General features: G+C 39.7%; 1 protein-coding gene across 11 annotated transcripts in view; it reads right to left on the bottom strand.

The window, feature by feature from the left end:
- Positions 1–9,204: 9,204 nt before the first annotated feature.
- The window catches only part of APC (APC regulator of WNT signaling pathway), a 157,945-nt gene continuing 146,108 nt past the window's right edge, over positions 9,205–21,041 (bottom strand). For all 11 annotated transcript variants that reach the window (XM_066274046.1, XM_066274049.1, XM_066274052.1 and 8 more), the window contains 2 exons: positions 20,211–20,425; positions 9,205–18,519 (listed from right to left, as the gene is read on the bottom strand). In XM_066274046.1, coding sequence (XP_066130143.1) covers positions 11,925–18,519; positions 20,211–20,425 — 6,810 coding nt within the window. In that variant the 3' untranslated portion in view covers positions 9,205–11,924. The remainder of the gene's footprint in view (positions 18,520–20,210; positions 20,426–21,041) is intronic.

Raw genomic sequence — 21,041 nt, 5'->3', positions numbered from 1 at the left:
CTCATAATATATCTCTTGCATTAGCAGTACAGGAGACTATAAATAGGAAGTTAGAATTGAAAGTGAATGCTTTAGAAAAGGCTTTTATTCACATATGTAATGAGTTGTTAGCTATGAAGGCTAAAATGACTCTTAGATGCCATGCAGAATTCAAGTGGATATGTGTGACTCCTTTAAAATACAATCAGTCTATCATAGCATGGAATAATGTACAAAATCATTTGTTAGGTGTATGGAATAATAGTAATATTAGTTTAAATTTGAGGGAATTACATCAGCAAATACAAAACTTAGGACATTCAGGCTCTTTAGTCTCTGCCTCAGAAATAGCTAATCAATTTGTTGAAAACATTAAAAGTATGTTTTCTATGCATGGCCTGACCTTTTTAGCTACTAATATAGGCATAATAATAGCTGTGGCAATTATCACTCTTCTTGTCCTTCCAGTCATGTTCCGACTCTTAAACAGCAATCTCAAAGAAACAACGGTGAAAATACAAAAGCTTTATTTAAATAATAAAAAAGGGGGAAATGTCGGAAGCCAATCCACTAATGCTGGCTAACTAGGTCACAGCAGAAGAAAATCCACAACTGCTGGTTGACAAAGTCACAGCAAAAGAAGATAGAGTCACCGCAATAAAGACCAACAGCTGCGGGTTGACAAAGTCACCGCAAGGAAAGGCACAACGATTCCTCCCCCTTTAATCTTTTGAATTAATCTGGCCTTATATTCCCCCTTTTTTCTGGGTGTGTGCTATTATTTATGGCACAGGAATAATAGTACCGTGCTTTCCCTGTAGATTCGTAGTAATTTCTTTGGAAATGAGACAGAAGGTGTAAGTTCCACAGAAAAGCCTGTAAGCCCCTTGAACTGGGCTCATAAACATAAGAGGCTGGCTATGATATCCCTCATAAAGGGTTAAGTTTGTAAGAAAATTTCTTTTTATTAATCATGTTAGAAAGAATATAGTTAGAACTTAGCTAGTATATGAATATAGTAAATAAATAAAGTTTAACTAGACATTAGAATCTTAGGTAAAGTGTAGTGAAATGGCCTGTTGCATGGCCTTGGATAGGAGTGCAGCTGGCTAGTAAGAATGTTTTGTTAAGAGACTTGTTTTATGACTAAAGGCAGTTACTAGGCTTTCTCAGTGAGACATTCTCATGAAATATATATACTTTCCCAAGGTTTTTCGTTCAGATAATAAAGAGGAATATGGAAAAATCCATAGAAGCAATAGCAATTAATGCCTTCTAATATTATGTTGCTTCTAAGCTATCTTGCAGGTGCACTCTATATATCTTTAAGCAAAAGTTACTTTTGATATTATGACAATTTCTTAATAAGCAAGCCTTTTGAAGTCTTGTAAGAAAAATTAGGACACTGCATAAACTCAAGGCCATTTGCCTGAGCAAGCGGTGGGCCTTTGCTAGTCCTTAATAATTTCGTCTGCTAATCTCTCTCTGCGCCCTTAACTCACAACAACAGTAGAGTTATTAATTAGTACTAATCTTTTAGAAGCTTTTACCGATGTTATCGCTATTCAAGTTATTTTTTAATTGTACTTTGAATGATTTGCCACCTGATTTGTAGTTTATAGATATAAATTAACTGTTATCTGGAAACATGTAAACATAGTGAAACAGAAGCAATAATTAATACCATGTAATTGTAACTTGGTGTGTGTGTATAAAAAAGGAGCTGTACTAGCATTTGGTAAAGATGCCTGGCAGTAAATGCTAACCAGAGAATAAAGAGAAAAAAAAGAATTCGGCTCTCTCACTCGATTTCGCCGACGCCGTCTCCTCCTGTGGGACCCCTGGATCCCCCCCAGGGCTGGACCCCGGCATTTAATCTCCCTGGTTAAATTTGAGACTTTCTACACTAAAATTCACTATGTTTTTGCACACACTAGGTTAACTACAAAGCAGTTTTTTTGACATTTCCATCCTTCTAAACACATCTTATTTTCTATTTTAGTAACTGCTGTTCATTCCACACCTACAAAGGTACTTTATAAAAAAAAATAAGCAAGGTAATATAGATATTCTAGTTTACAGATGGAAAAAAAAAACAATTCCCAAAAAACCTAGTCTCACTGAGGTCAGGTAATTTACCCATTCACGCTTATGATAGCTGAGCATCGATGCCCAGCTAGTCTGACTGGAAGCCCGCAACTTTTCTACATGCTCTAAATTCTGCTTTCCAGTCTTCCTCGTGGTTTATTAATACCTGATTAGTTTGGTGCTAATGTAAATATTTCTAGCGAAGGTATACATGATTCCTGTAAAAAAAGAGCTTCATGAAATAATCAAACCAAACATTTAGGAATGAAATTAATCCAAACTTTATTTTTTAATTATTTATTTTTGAGAGCAAGAGAGAAAGAGAGACAGACAGACTGACTAGGAGAGAGATGAATGAGAAGCATCAACTCGTAGCTGGCGTCACTTTAGTTGTTCATTGATTACTTACTTCTCATGTATGCCTGGGGGCAGGGGGGAGGGGCTCAAGCTGAGCCCGTGACCCCTTGCTCAAGCCAGGGACCTTGGTTCTCAAGCCAGCAACCATGGAATCATGTCAATGATCCCACGCTCAGGCCTATCAACCTGCGCTCAAGCTGGTTAGTCTGCACTCAAGTAGGATGAGCTCATGCTCAAGCCAGCAACCTCAGGGTTTCAAACCAGGGACCTCAGTGTTCCAGGTCGATGCTCTAGACACTGCCACCACCAGGCAGGCAAATCCAAACTTAAAAAAAAAAAAGTTTAAAAAACAAACAAAAAAAACATAGTTTACATGTTTAAAGACTCTGCTTTCATACTTGCATCATGAAATTCAAATACTCTTCAGAACGTCAACATTTTATATACACGTGGGAAAAGTGAGAAATGAACATGGTAGTTTGAAGTTTAATACATGTAATACATGCCTACTTACCATGGAGTTTTTTTTAGAGCTATAAGTAGTTGGAGATAAAAAAAAAAAGACCAATATTAAAATTGGTTATCTTTTCTGGTTCATGCACACTGAATTGATGGAGCTTTTTATTAGTGCTATTCGATGGTAGATTCATAGCTTCTATTTAACTTTACACTATTGTTAAAATACTGTACAAAGAAAAAGGAATGGATGGGTGAAAGACAGCAATGTTGTTACCACACTGATGATGAAAGAAACAATAACTGGACCCTAGCCAGTTGGCTTAGAGGTAGAGCATTGGCCCCACGTGTGGATGTCCCAGGTTCTATTCCTGGTCAGGGCACACAGGAGAAATGCCCATCTGCCATCTGTTTTTCCATCTCTCTCTCTCTCTCTCTCTTTCTCCTCATGCAGTCATGGCTCAATTGGAGCAAGTTGGTCCCGATGCTGAGGATGGCTGCATGGATTCCACCTCAGGTGCTAAGAAGAGCTTGGATCCTGAGCAATGTAGCAACGTCCCAGATGAGCAGGGCATCATCCCCTAGTGGGTTTGCCAGGTAGATCCTGGTTGGGGCACATGCGGGAGTCTGTCTCTCTGTTTTTCCTTCTCTCATTAAATTAAAAACAAAACAAAATTTTAAAAAACCCAGTAACTGAACAAGTGATGTATTTCTTTTTATTTTTTAAATTTTTTCCATTGATTTGAGAGAGAGGGGGAGAGGTAGAGGGAGAAACATTGACTCATTCTATTTAGTTCCATTTTTACTTGTATACTCATCAATTGCCTCTTGTAAGTGCCCTGACCAGGGATCGGACCTATGACCTTGGTGTGCCAGGATGATGCTTTCTTTATCTACTGAACCACCTGGCCAGGGCCTGTTTCACTTTCTAAAATCATTTTAGCCACTGCACCACTAGTGTTTTTTCTGGCCATGCCACCAGACACAGGACCTTGACTACTAACCATTTTGCTGCCTCCTCTATTCCTCTGTCCTCCCCCATCTCTGCTCCTCAGCCCCCACTTCCCATTCCTGGAATACACCAAGAATCCCAAATTCTTGACTTTTTTAAAATTAAAAATTTTCATTTTTTATTTTTTAGAGAGAGAAGAGAGAGGGACATACAGGGACAGACAGACAGAAAGGAAAAGAGATGAGATGCATCAAGTCATAGTTGCAGCACCTTAGTTGTTCATTGATTGCTTTCTCATATGTGCCTTGACTGGGGAGTTCCAGCCGAGTCAGTGACTCCTTGTTCAAGCCAGAGACGTTGGGTTCAAGCCAGCAACCTTTGGGCTCAACTCAGCGACCATGGGGTCATGTCTATGATCCCATGCTCATGCTGGTGACCTCTGTGCTCAAGCTGGTGAGCCCATGATCAAACCAACGACCTCGGGGTTTTGAACCTGAGTCCTCAGCATCCCAGGCTTATGTTCTATCCACTGTGCCACCGCCTGATCAGGCTTCTTTATTTATTTATTTTTTTTCTGAAGTTGGAAACCGGAAGGCAGTCAGAGTCCCGCATGCACCTGACCAGGATCCACCCGGCATGCCCACCAGGGGGCGATGCTCTGCCCATCAGGGGCATTGCTTTGTTGTGACCAGGGCCATTCTAGCACCTGAGGCAGAGGCCATGGAGCCATCCTCAGCACCTGGGCCAACTTTGCTCCAATGGAGCCTTGGCTGCGGGAGGGGAAGAGAGAGACAGAGAGGAAGGAGAGGGGGAGGGGTGGAGAAGCAGATGGGCGCTTCTCCTGTGTGCCCCGGCCGGGAATCGAACCCAGGACTCCTGCACGGCAGGCCGACGATCTACCACTGAGCCAACCGGCCAGGGCCTGATCAGGCTTCTTGATTCTTTTTTTTTCTTTTTCTTTTTTGTATTTTTCTGAAGCTGGAAACGGGGAAGCAGTCAGACAGACTCCCGCATGCGCCCGACGGGATCCACCCGGCACGCCCACCAGGGGGCGATGCTCTGCCCATCCGGGGCGTCGCTCTGTCGCGACCAGAGCCACTCTAACGCCTGGGGCAGAGGCCAAGGAGCCATCCCCAGTGCCCGGGCCATCTTTTGCTTCAATGGAGCCTTGGCTGCGGGAGGGGAAGAGAGAGACAGAGAGTAAGGAGAGGGGGAGGGGTGGAGAAGCAGATGGGCGCCTCTCCTGTGTGCCCTGGCCGAGAATAGAACCTGGGACCTCCGCACGCCAGGCCGACGCTCTACCACTGAGCAAACCGGCCAGGGCCCTTCTTGATTCTCTTAAGCAAACCTATGAGATTTTCTCAAATCCTCCTTTCACTTAAACTCCAGGTTTAGCTTTTCAGATCCCAAGCCCATCAAGGTCTTCAGCTAAAGAAAAGGACCTTTGGAGAACCTTCAAGATTCTCTATTTTAAGAGTGAAGTTGTAATTTAAAATAATAACTTTTCTGTGTGTGTGTGTAAAGTACAGAAATGTATTCTCACAGTTCTGGATGCAAGGAAGTAAAAGATCAAGGACCCAGGAAGGTAGGATTCATTCTGAAGCCCCTTCTTTTGGCTTCCAGGCAGCCTCCTACTTGCTGTGTGCGCCTATGGCCTCTTCTTTGGGTGTAAGTGGGGGGTGATGTTTTTTAAGGACATGGGTCCTGTCAGATTAGGCCCTAATTCTTACAATCTCATTATACCTTAATTAGTTCTTCAGAGTCCCCATCTCCAAATAGAGCCATTGGTCCCAATTTTTTTCAATTTTTATATTTGTAATTTTGTTTCATACATTTGATGCTATATCATTTGACATTTAAGGATGTTCATTTTCTTTTCTTTTTGTCTGATGTTTTTTATCCAGAATGGTACTTTGACATAAATCTACCACTGCTTTCTTTGCATTTTCCTATGCAAATGTGCTTTGTACTTTTAGTTTTATCCATTCTGGATGATTTTAAGTGTATCTTTTGCTAATGGCATATCATTGGAGGACTTCTTTTACTTGAGTGGTTATTTTATTATACATGCTTAACCCACTATTTGGTATTACTCTTGTCATTTCATGCTGCTTTGTGTGGATAATTCTCCCAGTTCTCCTGTTCTTTGATACCGTGTTCAAGTATTCCTGTCTTTTGGCTAGGGATTTGGATGGGACATTTTATTTAACATTGGAGTTACTACTAAAATATTGAATTTGTATTTTTCTGAGTTAAAAGTAAAACAGTATCTCTTAACAGTGCTTATATAAAATTAGAAATTTTTTTAAAAGTTTTTATTTTTTTATTTATAGAGAGAGGGATAGATAGGGACAGACAGACGGGAATGGAGAGAGATTAGAAGCATCAATTACCAGTTTTTCGTTGCCACACCTTAGATGTTCATTGATTGCTTTCTCATATGTGCCTTGACCATGGGCCTTCAGCAGACCAAGCAACCCCTTGCTCGAGCCAGCGACCTTGGGTCCAAGCTGGTGAGCTTTTTGCTCAAGCCAGATGAGCCCGCACTCAAGCTGGCGACCTCGGGGTCTCGAACCTGGGTCCTTCTGCATTCCAGTCCGATGCTCTATCTACTGTGCCATCGCCTGGTCAGGCTAAAATTAGAAATTTAGGATGCTTTAATATCTTTCCTCCCTTTTAAATAGTTTCCCAGATTGGATTGGAATAATCCTGAATTTAAGATTAAAATTAAGAATTTAGCCCTGGCTGGTTGGCTCAGCGGTAGAGTGTCGGCCTGGCGTGCGGGGGACCCGGGTTCTATTCCCGGCCAGGGCACACAGGGGAAGCGCCCATTTGCTTCTCCACCCCCAACCCCCTCCTTCCTCTCTGTCTCTCTCTTCCCCTCCCGCAGCCAAGGCTCCATTGGAGCAAAGATGGCCCGGGCGCTGGGGATGGCTCCTTGGCCTCTGCCCCAGGCGCTAGAGTGGCTCTGGTCATGGCAGAGCGACGCCCCTGGTGGGCGTGATGGGTGGATCCCGGTTGGGCGCATGCGGGAGTCTGTCTGTCTCTCCGTTTCCAGCTTCAGAAAAATACAAAAAAAAAAAAAAAAAAAAAAAATCGTGTAATCTTCTTTTAAGGCAGGGATGTGTAAGAAGATTCTGGTGGTTAGGGGCAGCAACTGAATCTTTAATGAAGCATCCTCAGTATGGTTTGGGTATTGTGGTCTTGTTTCCATTGTTAAGTTTCCAAGAATAATTTTCTGGTCTTACAGGCAAACCCAGTGAATTACCTAATATTCTTTAAATAAATGAACATCATATTTGGTATTCTAGGGATATAGTACTGTTAACTATAAGACTTCTGAACAATACAAGTACTTCAGATAAATTAAATGTCAGTTTGGCTGTTTTCATAAGTCTTACATAGTATTTCTATTCCCTTCCAAATGCAGCATATACGGTTCTATTGTTTTGTTTACTTTTTTGGTATTTAGCCAGGAGGTTGATGCCAACCTCAATTTTTTTTATAGGCAACATTCCTCTTTCCCTAGATGTTTTTAGTTTTTTCTGTCTTTTAAATAAAAAATCTAAGATGTGTCTAAATACTTTTTTCGATTAGTCCAATTATGTCAGGAACAAAGTGGGTTTAGAAATTCACAAATGTCCCCAAACACAAGGAAAAGTAGCACCAGGTCCCAGAAGTGCAGAGATTGAGTCAACAACAGGAGCTAGTGACTCCCGTCTTCCACTTGCTCTCTGCCTCCCTACCGTATCTAAACCCTTTTCTTTCTCTACTGGCTGGTTTTCCCTTAGGTTAGGTTACCTTCATGATGTCAATCAGACATAATCACCTCAGGCTGAACTCTGTAAGATCTTCCAGTTCTAGCCCTCAATCACCTACCAGAAATTTCCTTTGTGACTCTTACTTCAAATTGCCCAATCTCTTTTAAGCCAGGCCATACAAGTAATTGGTCCACTGGTCAGTTGATGATGAGTCTTCCTCATGTCAGGGAGAAAGATGGGGTATGTGGTTCTGTGACTAATTAGTGGGGTTAAGTGTTGGATTCCAAAGTAGTGTAGGTGGAGCAGGTAATGTCTGACATCGTTCTCAAGTTATTTTTCACTAATACTTCTATTAGTGAACTTATATTCAATGGTCACTTCATTAGTATACATTAGGCGTTTTTTTAATTTAAAAATAGTAACAATCACGAACTTCAAAAAAATGAGTGAACTCACAAATATAAAGAATTATCCTGAACATCAGAGGAAAGAAAAGTATATTTAGCACCAAGAACGATATTATACACATACAACATACAGGTTGAAAGAAGTATCAATGGCCTAATAAAAACCAGAATAGTTTTATAGACCACAGAATAGATGGGAAGGGCAAGAAAATGACCTGGTGTTTACAGAAGTCAAAGTCCATAGGTTTCAACACTACAAAGCAATATTTTCAGGTCAGCATAATATGAGGAAAATACGATTAGAAACTAAAAAATAATCTATTTCAGCCACCATGACTTTTGAAAAATTACGTTTGGTAAATTTTGATTTGACTAAATTCTTTCTTCAGCTCTTGGCAATATATTTTGATTTCTGGCACTCTATTCTTTTCCTTAGATACAAAGAACCCCAGTGATAACATAAACTCAAATATAGTGCAACTGGCTCCCATCCTCAGCAAGACTCATCCCATTACTTAATCTTGTGGTAACATGATCTATACTTGTCAATTTTTTTTTCACTGTACTTATGGTACTATTTGATCCTTATGGGTTTATCTTTCATTATTTCCCTCTCATTAACTTTCCTTTTAGTGCCCAGATAACTTGTAAAGCTTATTCTCAAATACCAATTTATTTGCCAGTTAGTTGTTAATCACTCCCACTGCATATTGACAAAATGAGCACTTTTTCTTTCACCTGAAATCAATCTTCCCCCATTTCAAAATTCTTTTTCATAGTTTATTATTGCAAATCCAAATCACATACCTGCTATTGCCTTTACAATACCTGTTCCAAAGGGTTCCCTCAGATATAGTCATTGTCATTAAAATAACTTTCATTCATTTGTGGTAAATTTGTCCACTATTAGAAGTTGAGATGGGTTATATCAGACTGCATAGTTAAATATTCAAGTCTTTCATGCCTACAGGAGGCAAGCGTATTTCTTGGTATACCTGTCAGATTCAAGGTCCAGTCCAGTTGTTGAAAGAAATAACTACAACTGAAGGCAATCACTCAAGAAGCTTCCTTGTTATAACTCAGGGCAGTGGTTTGCAAAACACGGTTCCAGACCAGCACCATCACCTGCGAACTGTTAGAATTGCGAATTCTTGGCCCCCACTCAGAAACCTTGGGGGTTTGGTCCAGCTGTTTTAATAAGCACTTCTGGTGACTCAAATGCACTCACTTGAAAACCACTGCCTTAGTTGTTTGCTACAGTCCAAAGCTAGGTATTTCTCTCAGCAGGCATCACAACTCAACTAAATTCACAACACTGAGCTCAGTATGCCATTTAAGTAACAAGCATAAACTGGGAATATCTGGTGTTACAGCAGCACCCTTTTAACTTCTAAAAGCAGAATGGAGATTTGCCCCTTTCACTAATCCTCTAACCAGAGTGTCTCATAGAGCAACATTTCCCTCTATGGGCAATATAGACTGGCCCTTCTCCCAGTAGGTGTTGCCTACAGGAAGGAATTCCTGAGTTTTCCGGCACATGGAAGGCACCCTTGTTTTCATTTCCAGCATTGATAATAGTTTGCCTTACTTGAAAAAGACAAATTTTCTCCCTTACTTGAAAAGGGCAATTTAATTTTAATTGGCTTACATCCCATCTTTTTCCATTAAAGTAGTTGAAGTGGTTTATAAAAACTGGCATGCAATAATTCAGAAAAAATAAAAAAATCAGGACTAAAAGAGAAAAGATATGCGACCTAAATGCACATATCCCTGTTGGATAAAGCAGACTACAAAAAATATCAATAGAATAAATTAGTATTATTCACAACTATTTCATTCAGATAAAATTTGACATATTCTATATTCCAAAGATCAGTAAAATGAGGTGTTTGCAGAGTGGTGCAGTGGAGAGTATGGACTCTGTAGTAAAATGCCTACTTTTAATCATAGCACTTTAAACTTTCCTTTTAGTGCCCAGGTAACTTGTAAAGCTTATTCTCAAATACCAATTTATTTGCCATAGTTAGTTGTTAATCACTCCCACTGATATTGACAAATTGACACATTTTCCTGACATTTAAAAAAATCAGCCTCATTACCTAGTGATAAACACAGGTAAGGGTAGAAAACGAACTGCACGATGTGATTTCAAGGGCACAAGAGAGATGTGCTTATTCCTCTTCACCCGCCTTTCCCAGCGCCCCACAGTATCTTCTAAATCTTTTCCCTTCTCCAAATGCAGAGTACATGAATCTTATTAAAAATAAATTTTCATTTAGTAAAAAATGTATTTATCATCCTCATCCTCCAATCTTTAAGAACAAATTCTGGGGAGATAAATTGTCTTTGTTAATAAACATATGCTTATCTTCTTCATAAGGAGAGTTCTCCCTGCCAGGTCAGAAGGGGCCACTAGAACACGTACCCCACAACTCTGTCAAAAACAAAGTTTTCCTCAAAAGTCAGGTTTTAAATAGTCTTTTCAATATTCCAATGGTATTACATCTTCCTTTGATGTTCCGTGTATCTGCATTTTCTGAGCATGGCAAAGTGCTGATCATACTTGGTTGCTGGAATTTTGCTATAACATATAGGGTGATAAAAGGTGTTCAATCCAGACTCAGTAGCAAGAAGGGGAAAAACGAAGGGACAAAACAGTTACATTCCAAGACAGGGTAGGAAGAGACTACTTAAACCTAAAAATAATCAATTAAAACTTCAAGTATAGAATCCTATTAAGAAAAAAGAAATATCTGACTTTTCTATTATGTTCAATGTCTAGTATGTACTAGGCAATTTACATTGCTATTAAATAAATTTATTTTAAATCAACTCCTGTGTAGTAAGAAAAACAACATAGAGCAAAAGAATATTAAACATTAAGAAATGCTAACGATATATAAGAAAAATAAGATTTAGGAATGGTTAAATGCCAACAGTCAGCTTCAATTGTTTTTATTACAGTAAGAGGAATTATACTCTTAATGCATAGAATTTGAAGAAAAATTTTATATAAGCTTTTAAAAGAGGCCCTTTTGACAATTATTAATACAAATGTGAAATAAGACCCTTCAAACAAATACCAATTTCAATAACAGTTTACATACAGCAATAATTTATTCTGAAATGTTCATTTAGTTTCTGTTGAGACACAATGCGTGTCTCATTAATAAAAGAGCAGCCATCTCACCTCAAATACCAGAATATACAACAAGTTACAGCATAGCAAAAATTCTACCTACTTTCAGATAAAATCTAGTTCAGGTAAAATAGTTTCATTCAATGTTTTACAATTAACACAGATTTTTGTTTGAGCACAAAGTGTAAATTGTTCCACTGTAGCTATCTAATGCACATCATGTGACCACAGAACTGTTAACTGAACCATCAGTTTCATTCATGCAGTTAAGCAAAGCAGGCTGGGTAAACTTGTTCATTGGGAACCATATTACTGTGAATTTCACAGCCTCATGATTAATTATGATGTTAGATGGACTCACAAGGACTAAAACGGAATGGTTTTTTTTGCATAAATACCAATTCTCCCTGATGTAAGTTTAGTCATTTTATAATCTAGAAATGATTGATAACAGCAATATATCATATCTTCTATCTGTAGTGTTCATTATTTTAAGACAAGCAATAATTAAAGGATGATGGGATGCTACTTAAATACATGTAAAACATACTGTACAAATATACTTGGCTTTACCATTTTCTTCCTAACTATCAAGAGTGTCTCCCAGAATATGACCAGTGAAGACCAAGTGTACTATCAAATATGGCTTCCAGAACAAAACCCCTCTAACAAGAATCAACCTATTTACAAAATTTTCAGTCTTTTAAAGTTTCATTTGAAACAAAATTTCTACATAGCAGTTGCAATTAACACATATTTTTCTTAGTTTCATTAATTCAGCTCTTTTAAACAGACGTCACAAGGTAAGACCCAGAATGGCGCTTAGGACTTTGAGTTCCACCAGATTCTGTGTTGTCAGTTTTTGAATCTCGTTTCTTTGTGTTATTCACTGGCGTCGGGATCTGGGATGGCCGGGCTGAAGTGCTATCTGCACTGCTTTTCCTAGGGCTTGGGTTGTAATTAAAAGGAGTCACTCTGGCAGCAACAGTCCCACTAGGTGAACTGTGTTTGCTTGAGCTGCAAGAACCAAATGGGGTACGATCAGCTATAGAACTTTCACTAGCCTCTGACACAGGAACAGGGTTACTTTGTCCTGGTTTTGCCTCAGTTCCTTTTTGGTCTGGGGCATCTACCTGAATAAAGGAGTTCAGGCGGTTTTCCAAACCCATTGTGCGTATGGGACCACTACCATTCCCCACATTTTGTTTTCCCTGATTATCTTTTGAATCTTTAGCATTTGGATTTCCCTTTTCTGAAACACTATCAATCACTGGGGGACTATTTCCTGTGGGAGATCTTCCAGATCTAGGGTTGTTAATGGGACAGTCCTCAATTCTCACCCAAACATCCTCTGTTTTAGAAACAGCAGGTGCCATTTGATAAATTAGAGTCTTTGTTTCAGCACCATTTGCAGCACCTGAGGAAGTGGTCAGGGAAGTACAATTTGTGGGAGAAATTTCACTTTCTTTTATTTTTCTCCATGTTCCTTTTGTAGGTACTTGGTTTTCTTTAGTTTGTTTGGTGCCTGAAATGCAGTTCACATGTTTTTCATCCTCACTTTTTGCTTTTTCACTGGATTCTGATGAGGCAGAAAGAATTGAGGATGAGCTTCCAGTTCTTCTCCAAGTGCTTACTCGAGGAAGAGATGATGAATGTTTGCTGTGCTCCCGTTTCCAGGTTCCTGACCTATTGATTGGAAGTCTGGAAGGACTTTCAGAATGGGAGCGTGCTATGTCATGGCGCTTTGCTGGTCTTCCATCATTATACTCTACGGTGGGACTGAGATTTGGGGGGAGTTTTCGCCACCCACCAGCCTGCACAGATGAATGTGTGGATAGAGACATATCAGGAAGAGAAGGACTTAAAACTGGAGTCTGCGCCTGGGACCTGGTGGGAGAATCTGGTCTAGAAGACGGAGAAAGAGATTCAAATGAAGCCGATTCCTCCAGTTTCCTCCTTAGGGTTGGGCTTGGAGCTTCTTTGATGAAAGTTGACTGGCGTACTAACACGGGTCTCTCTGACCTATCAGATTCACTTCCACTTGATTTAGTTGAAGACATTCTAGAAAGTTCTGCCTTTTTATTGGATCCATTGCTATTATTCATTTGATTTAGTCCTTTGGAGGCAGACTCACTTCTGGGGATACTGCTGCCATTCTTAGATAAACCCGATTGTTTGGTCAGGTTCTGCTGGCTCAGCTGTCTGCCTGGAGAGGTGTATGACATTTTCCCCGAACCTGAGGACTTAGTTGAAGCAGTACTAGGGGATGACGTCCTTGGTAGTTGAGATAATTTGTTAGGAGGACTTATTCCATTTCTACCGGGAGAAATTGAGTTTCGTCCTGGAGATTGCATAGGTCTACTTAATGGCTGCTGGGCAGGTCTTGAAGGAGTGGAATCTCTAGAGCCTGATCTAGAAGACCCTTTATTTGACCCAGTCTGTTGGGATGTGTGCCTGGTAACAGGGCTTAATTCTGACTTCACTGATGGCTTGGCCCCTCTAGGGGAAGTGGTGGCTGCCTGACCTTCACTAGGGCTTTTGGAAGCTGGAGTCTTAAGGGGTGGTCCTTTTTTAGAAACTGGACTGGTACTTGAAGAGCTATTTCGAACTCCTGGTATGTGAATCATTGTCCTACCTCGAGATATTGAAGGCATGTTTGCTTGAAGGGGCTGTTTCAACTGGCTTGAAACTTCTGAATTAGATCGAATTTTTCCAGTAATCAAACTCTTATAAACTTTTTTTCCTCCTTTAATTCCTTTATTTTCAGATTCTATCTTTTTAGCTTCCAATGTACTTTTCTCCCCAGGTTTCAGAATTCGTGGGCCTTTATTACTTGTAAAGGGTTTTTCCTCTTGATCAGGTGTAAGATGAAATGGTGATCCCAGAGAGATTCCTGATTTCAATGAAAGGATGGAATCTGAATCAGATGAGGCTTGTCTAGATAAACATGCAGCAGCAGCAGCTTGATGTAAACTACTTACTATAGAATTTGCACCTTCCTGAATGGCTTTCCAGTCAAAATTTTCTGAGTCGGGGGATAAACCATGTTCTGAATCTGGTCTCTGTATATCTTTCAAATCAAGTGTCAAATCTTCTGCTAATATGCCACCCATATTTTTGGGACCAGGCTTTTCATTGTCACCCTTGAGCCTTGAAGGCTTTTTCTTTTTTGGCATGGCAGAACTTATACATTCCTGCAAGAGGTCATCTTCAGAGTCAATACTGAGAGAACTGAGAGAACTGTTTCTTGAGAAACAAACAGGGGTGTCTTCAACGTGAAATGATTTAGGAGCATAACCCGATGCCTGAGGTTTACTTGGTTCTCCCTGTGAGTCAGGGGGCTCTGTCTTTTTGATAGGTTCATTTTCTCTGTTGTTGTTGTTTTCCTGATCGATGTCACTAAGAGAACTTAGAGAGGAATTTCGTGAAAAGCAAACTGGAGTATTTTCAATAGCAAAATTCTGTAATTTTTCATCAGTTGCTGCCCCTCTGTCTGGCATGTGTTTGGATGACTGAGGAAAAGTGGATTGCTTCTGCAGCATGGGTTTATTAGACTGTCCTCGACTTACTGGATGTTTTGTAACAGCTTGTGTCTTATTACCTGATTGTTGGTTCGAGGTTAGTTCTGTGTGACTGGAAACTTTAGCTTCTGATTCCTTATTGTCTTTCCCCTTTCTTAATTCAGCCTTTTCTCTGGAAAGGTCAACATCATCATCATCAAAATCTAGAGAACTCAGAGAATCATTCCGTGAAAAACAGTATGGAGTTCCTTCAATAGGTGTGTAATGATGAGGTGAATCAAAAGTAAAACTTCCTCTGACTCGATCTTCATTGTTTGGTAGCTTATCATTGAAGTCTTTGGAGTTATTTTTCAGGGTCTGTTTCTTTGAGTCTTTGTTGTCTGAAAAAGTTCTTTCAGCATTTAAATTATTTTTTGAATCTGTATTTTTTTTTACACGTGTCCTATATTCATTATTTTGTGGCATAGGTTTTACTGGTGAAGTAGGTTTCTTCTTCTTACCATCTAATTGATTCTTGTTAGTTCCAGATGAAGGCATAGCAGCCTGTTGGACCTGGTCCATTATCTTTTTAACACGAAAAGGCTTGTGACTTTTTCCTTTGGGCATAGCAGAATTAATGCATTCGGCAAGAATATCACCTTCTTCTGCTTTACTGTCATCCAGTTCAGGTATAGTTATAGATGAGGATTTTCCTTTTTGAGCCTCATCTGTACTTCTGCCTTCTGTAGGAATGGTATCTCGTTTTTCAAATTCGCCTGTCTGTGCCCCTGTTCTAATCCCTTCTCCAGCAGCTAACTCATTTGGAGGGGATTCTATTGTTAGGTCACTTAGTGATGTAGCTGTGGAAAAGTTTATAGGTGTCCCTTCTACACAATAAACCCGTGGCATATCGTCTCCTGGTGTAAAACTAACATGCTTTTGTGCTTGTATCCTGTTTTGTGATGGCAGAAGTTTGTACACAGGTAGCTGACTTGGTTTCCTTGCTACAGGAGGAGGTAATTTTGAAGCACTCTGGGATGGCTTTTTGGCTTTGCGTGAAGATTTTGTTGGCATGGCAGAAATAATACATTCTTCTAGTATTTCAATATCATCATCATCTGAATCATCTAAAAGATCTTTTTCTGAATCAGTAGGTTTTTCTGTTTCTTTTTCCTGGTTTTCACTTGATTCTTCAGGCTGCTCAGATTCTGTTTCATTTGCAATGTCATTTTCCTGAACTGGAGGCATTATTCTTAATTCCACATCTTTCTGTATAAATGGCTCATCAAGGCTCAGAGCACTCAGGCTAGATGCACAAGAAAATCCATCTGGAGTACTTTCTGTGGCAAAATGTAATAAAGTATCAGCATCGGGAAGAACCTGGACCCTCTGAACTGCAGCATTTACAGCAGCTTGCTTAGGTCCACTCTCTCTCTTTTCAGCATTGGGTACTTTAGTTTTAGGTACCTCTCGTTTAGCTTGAGCTGTTTGAGGAGGAGGGGGAGGCGGAGGGGGAGGAGGAGGGGTTTTACTTCTGCTTGGTGGCATCGTTTGTCCCGGGCTATCTGGAAGGTCACTAGGGCTTATGATGCCACTTACCATTCCACTGCAGGGTTCACTCTGAACAGAGCTGGCAATTGAACGACTCTCAAAACTATCAAGTGAACTGACAGAAGTACACCTGCTAAACATGAGTGGAGTCTCCTGAACGTAGTGCTCTGGAGGACTTTTAGGGGTCTGGGCACCACTTTTTGATGGAGATTTGGCCCCTGAAGAAAGTTCAACGGCTTTGTGCCTGGCTGATTCTGAAGATAAACCAGAAGCTGGGTGTCGGCTGGATTTGCTTCTGATGTGCTGTGACACTGCTGGAACTTCACTTACAGAATCTTCAGTTGACCGAGTTCCACCATTTTCTTTTACTTCTGCTATCTGTAGTGTATTAGCAGGATTCATTTCCTGTGTCGTCTGATCACATCCTATTTCATCTTCAGCTGATGACAAAGATGATAATGAACTACATCTTGAAAAACATATTGGGGTATCTTCTACACAGTAAGTCTGTATTGTCTCTTGGTTGATAGAGGGGACTTTGCAAGAGGTGGCTTTTTGAGTCTGACCACTTCTGCTTTGTGCTGAACTTGGATGGAGCGGATTCTGCCTCTTGGCATTAGATGAAGGTGTAGCTGTAGTCTCACTGCTTGCAGAGATGTGCTCAGTTTTAGTGCTTTGTCCAGATGAATTCTTTGGGAATGAAAATGTTGGTTTCTGTGAAGAAGGAATGTCTGTGGAATATTTTAAACTGTAATCAATGGGCTGATCTACATGATGCTTTTCTTCATTGTAGTTTATGCTATAGTTTGTTGGTCTCTCTTCTTCTTCTTGCTGTTCTTCCTCAGAGTAACGTTCACTATAGTTGGTTGGCTTATCATCTTCATAGTCATCTTCCTGACACAAGGACTGGTTTACATTTTGATTAATTCCATGATTAGAACCTACTCGATTTGTTTCTGCTCCATTGGCTCCTCTTGACCTATATGGAGAAACACATTCTTGCTGTCCAAAATGTGGTTGGAACTTGAGGTGTTTATCATCAGTGCTCTCAGTATACACCGGGTAAGTTGTGTTTTGACTCCTTGACTGTCTTTGCTCACTTTGTTTCATTTCATCTTCTATTATATGTTTGGGTCTTGCCCATCTTTCATTCTGGGAAGGACTTTGCCTTCCAGAGTTCAACTGCTCATCTGAATATTTAAGACTGTAATTTATTGGTGTATCTAGTTCTCCATCATTATCATCCATATGATTTGCACTATGTATTTTATGGGCTAGGTCAGCTGGATATTGACCATAGCTGCAAAATTTACTTTCATCATCCTCAGAATAGGATTCAATCGAAGGTTTCATTTGACCTCTTTTACCATAACCATCACTACTACTAACACTGTTTAAACTATCATTTGAAGATCTCTTATATTCTAATTTGGCATAAGACATAGGACATGTCCTATTTGAATTTTCTGTCTTAGTGAAGTTGTAAGTGTTTGAATGTGTGTGGGCAGTAGAGCTTCTTCTTAGTGCATTCCTCTCATCTGCCCCACAATGTAATTCAGTGGCAGACCCAGAACTTCTGTCTTCCTGAGAGGTGTGAATGGCTGATACCTCTTCCATGACTTTAGCAATCTGGGCTGCAGTGGTGGAAATTTGCAAACCTCGCTTTGAAGAGGTTCCAGGATTTTCTGTTGCTGAGTGGTAGTTGCCTAGGCTAATTCCTCGTTCTCTCTCCAAACTTCTATCTTTTTCAGAACGAGAACTATCTATACTTCCCCTTGAAGAAGAGGAGCTGGGCAACACTGTAGTATTTAAATATGGTGAAAGGACAGTCATGTTTCCAGTATTAAAATTGTCTGACCTATTATCATCATGTCGATTAGTGTCAAAAACATAGTCACTATAAAGACTTTGCTTGTGTCTTTGTTTACTACGATGAGATGTCTTGGGACTTAAATTATCAATATTGTCAAAAGTTTCTGATAAGTGCTGAGCATCTAATTCTGCTTCCAGAGCTTTTTGTTTCCTGACATGAAGAGATGGCAAGCTTGAACCAGGAGACATAATATTGGCATCCTTATACTTTGTGGGTCTATTTGCCATGAGGTTCCTTAAAGCTGCAGCACTTCCCATAGCAATCATTTTGTGCTTTGAATGAATGAGGTTCTTGAGCATGCTGACTGCTCCCATGTCCCATAGTGCTTCCTGGTCTTTAGGATTTCTTGCTGAGAGATTCCACAGGGTTCCACATGCATTACTGACTATTGTCAAACTGTGAGATTTTAAGTGTTGTAATAAAGTTTGCAAGCAATTGTTCTCTCTTAGGATTTGCCTGAAATAAAAATAAGATCACAAAATTAAGGTAAAAATCTGTAGCAACAACAAATAAAAATATAGAAAACAAATCTAAGATAACTACTAAAACAGGCACAATAAAATTGTACCAAATTATACTATAAATTCTAAGCATTCTACATCTCCTTCTGTTCTGTCTTAGTTCGGTTAAGGTTTATTGTTTTAAAGTATTCTTGTCAGACTAAAAGAAGTACAATGCTCAGTGTAACTCATTCTGCATTTCCTATTCTGACTTGATAGCTTTTAAAACTTCTCTTGAGCAGATACATTTATGTTATTTACACAGTGACAGAGTTTCCCAATTTAAGGACTATGTCTTCCTGAAAGGAACTTTGTGGTGATTTAATCAGTAGATCTTGATGTAGTCAAGGGGCATGCTGTAAGTGCCTAGATCAGCAATTGCTGTCCCTGGCTTGATTTTGCTATACTGCATTCCCCTTACAAGTGCTCTCTGGCAAATTGTATGAAGTCATTATTGCTAAAATAAAGTGAAAGAAAGGTTTTCAAAACATTTAAAAGTAACTATAAAAATAAGGTTTGATAATGAACATAATGAACTGTGGAACCCAAAAAACTACAGCTTGCTTAATGCTGAAGTTAGTGACAACATCTTCAGCTTTAGTGGACTTCAAAACTGATGGGCAGGAGTGTACAATAAGCTTTAACATGGTGGTCTTCTCTCAGCAGTCCAGTAGACACCTGAGTGCTTCCTAAAGTTTAAAAAGTATTATTTGTTTCCTGACTGAGGGTGGTGCAGCAGACAGTGTCAAATGGGGATGCTTAGATGTTTCAAACCCAGGTTTGAAACTCTAAGGTTGTCGGCTTGAGCATGGGTTCATCTGGCTTGCTTGAGCATAGGGTTTGTGTGGTAATCATCAATATGGTCCCACAGCTCCTGGCTTGAGCCCAAACGTTGCTGGCTTGAGGCCCAAGGTCGCTGGCTTGCCTTGACCCCTCTGGTCAAGGCACGTATGAGAAGCAATCAATGGATCACCAAAGTGACACAACTACAAATTTATGCTTCTCATCTCTCTCCCTCCCTGCCTCACTGTCTTTCAAGAAAAAAAGTCTTCTTTACATAGCAGAAAGGGCTAAAAGGCATGTAATTTATATTTCAAAACTTAAAGAAAAGATGTTTATATTCTCTATACATTCTTTTACTAAAAGTACTACATGGTCTTTTTGAAAATGAGAGAGGAATAATACTGAACAAAATGAATATGCTGTGAAAGATACCTGTGTTTCTGTTGGCGTAACACAGAGCCCAAATTCTGAAAATGTATGCCCTCTATTTGAGGTACTCTTAGGTAACAGAGCTCCAGTAGATTGCTTACTGCTGTTAGGGCACCATCAGAAAAATGTAAACCACTGTACTCTCTGGATCACATCGGTAAGTTTTGTTTGTGTGACTAATTTTTCTTCTCTTCATACGAATTATACCTCCAGCTATCATTTGTTCATTTCTATACCTCTTTATGATACTATGACCTTTTATTGAAATACCTTTTATTGAAATATATTTACAAGTAAATTAGAAACAAATAGTTATCTTTTCACAACAATAAATGTAATTTGGCTTAGAACTTGCATATTTATACAAAAAATAGTCTTTCTGAGGAAATAAATTCTATAGTAATTCATTTAAAAGTAATATAACACTGTATTTACCTGTGGTCCTCATTTGTAGCTATTAAGCTGGACACATTTCGTAATATCCCACCTCCACTTTCAATAATGGCTAGAGTATTTGTCTGGCTCCGGTAAGTGAGAGTGCCAACCAAAAACGCAAGTGCCCCGTCTACAGCACATATATCAGCTTTGTTCTCAGTGCAATGTGCTGACAAATTCCATAAGGCACTCAATACACTTTTGAGGGTTGATTCCTATTAAAAAACAAATTATGTGTTACCAGTTAGAGTTGGAATTTGTCTCTCATAACTTCTAATTTAACTCTTTAGAGTAATTTATGTTTTTAATCTCCCCTACTGCTACCCTTCACTGGTAGAGTATTAGGAATTCCCCATTTAGAAAAACTTTCATAAAATAACAAATGGAAGTTAAGTTATTGATATCTCCATAAGCAGAACACAGAGTTAAACTAATAACCTTTAGGAAATTTATTCTAAGTGGTACAGATATATTTCATAAGAGCTGATACTAGAATACAAACAGAGGCCCTGGCCGGTTGGCTTAGTGGATAGAGCGTCAGCCCAGAATGGGGACATCCAGAGTTTGATCCCGGGTCAGGGCACACATGCGAAGCGACCATCTGCTTCTCTTCCCATACCTCTCCCCTTTCTCTTTCTTCCCCTCTCACAGCCAATGGCTCAAGTGGTTTGAGTGTTGGCCCCTGTTGCTGAGGATAGCTTGGCTGGTCTAAGCATCCACCCGAGATAGGGATTGCCGGGTGGATCCCAGTTAGGGAGCATGCAGGAGTCTGTCTCACTATCTCCCCTCCTCTCACTTAAAAAAAAAATGAATAGAACTGATGTGAATGCT

This window comes from Saccopteryx bilineata, chromosome 4 (genome assembly GCF_036850765.1).
Source record: "Saccopteryx bilineata isolate mSacBil1 chromosome 4, mSacBil1_pri_phased_curated, whole genome shotgun sequence".
Taxonomy (NCBI): Eukaryota; Metazoa; Chordata; class Mammalia; order Chiroptera; family Emballonuridae; genus Saccopteryx; species Saccopteryx bilineata.
This window is presented reverse-complemented; position numbering and strand designations above follow the sequence as displayed.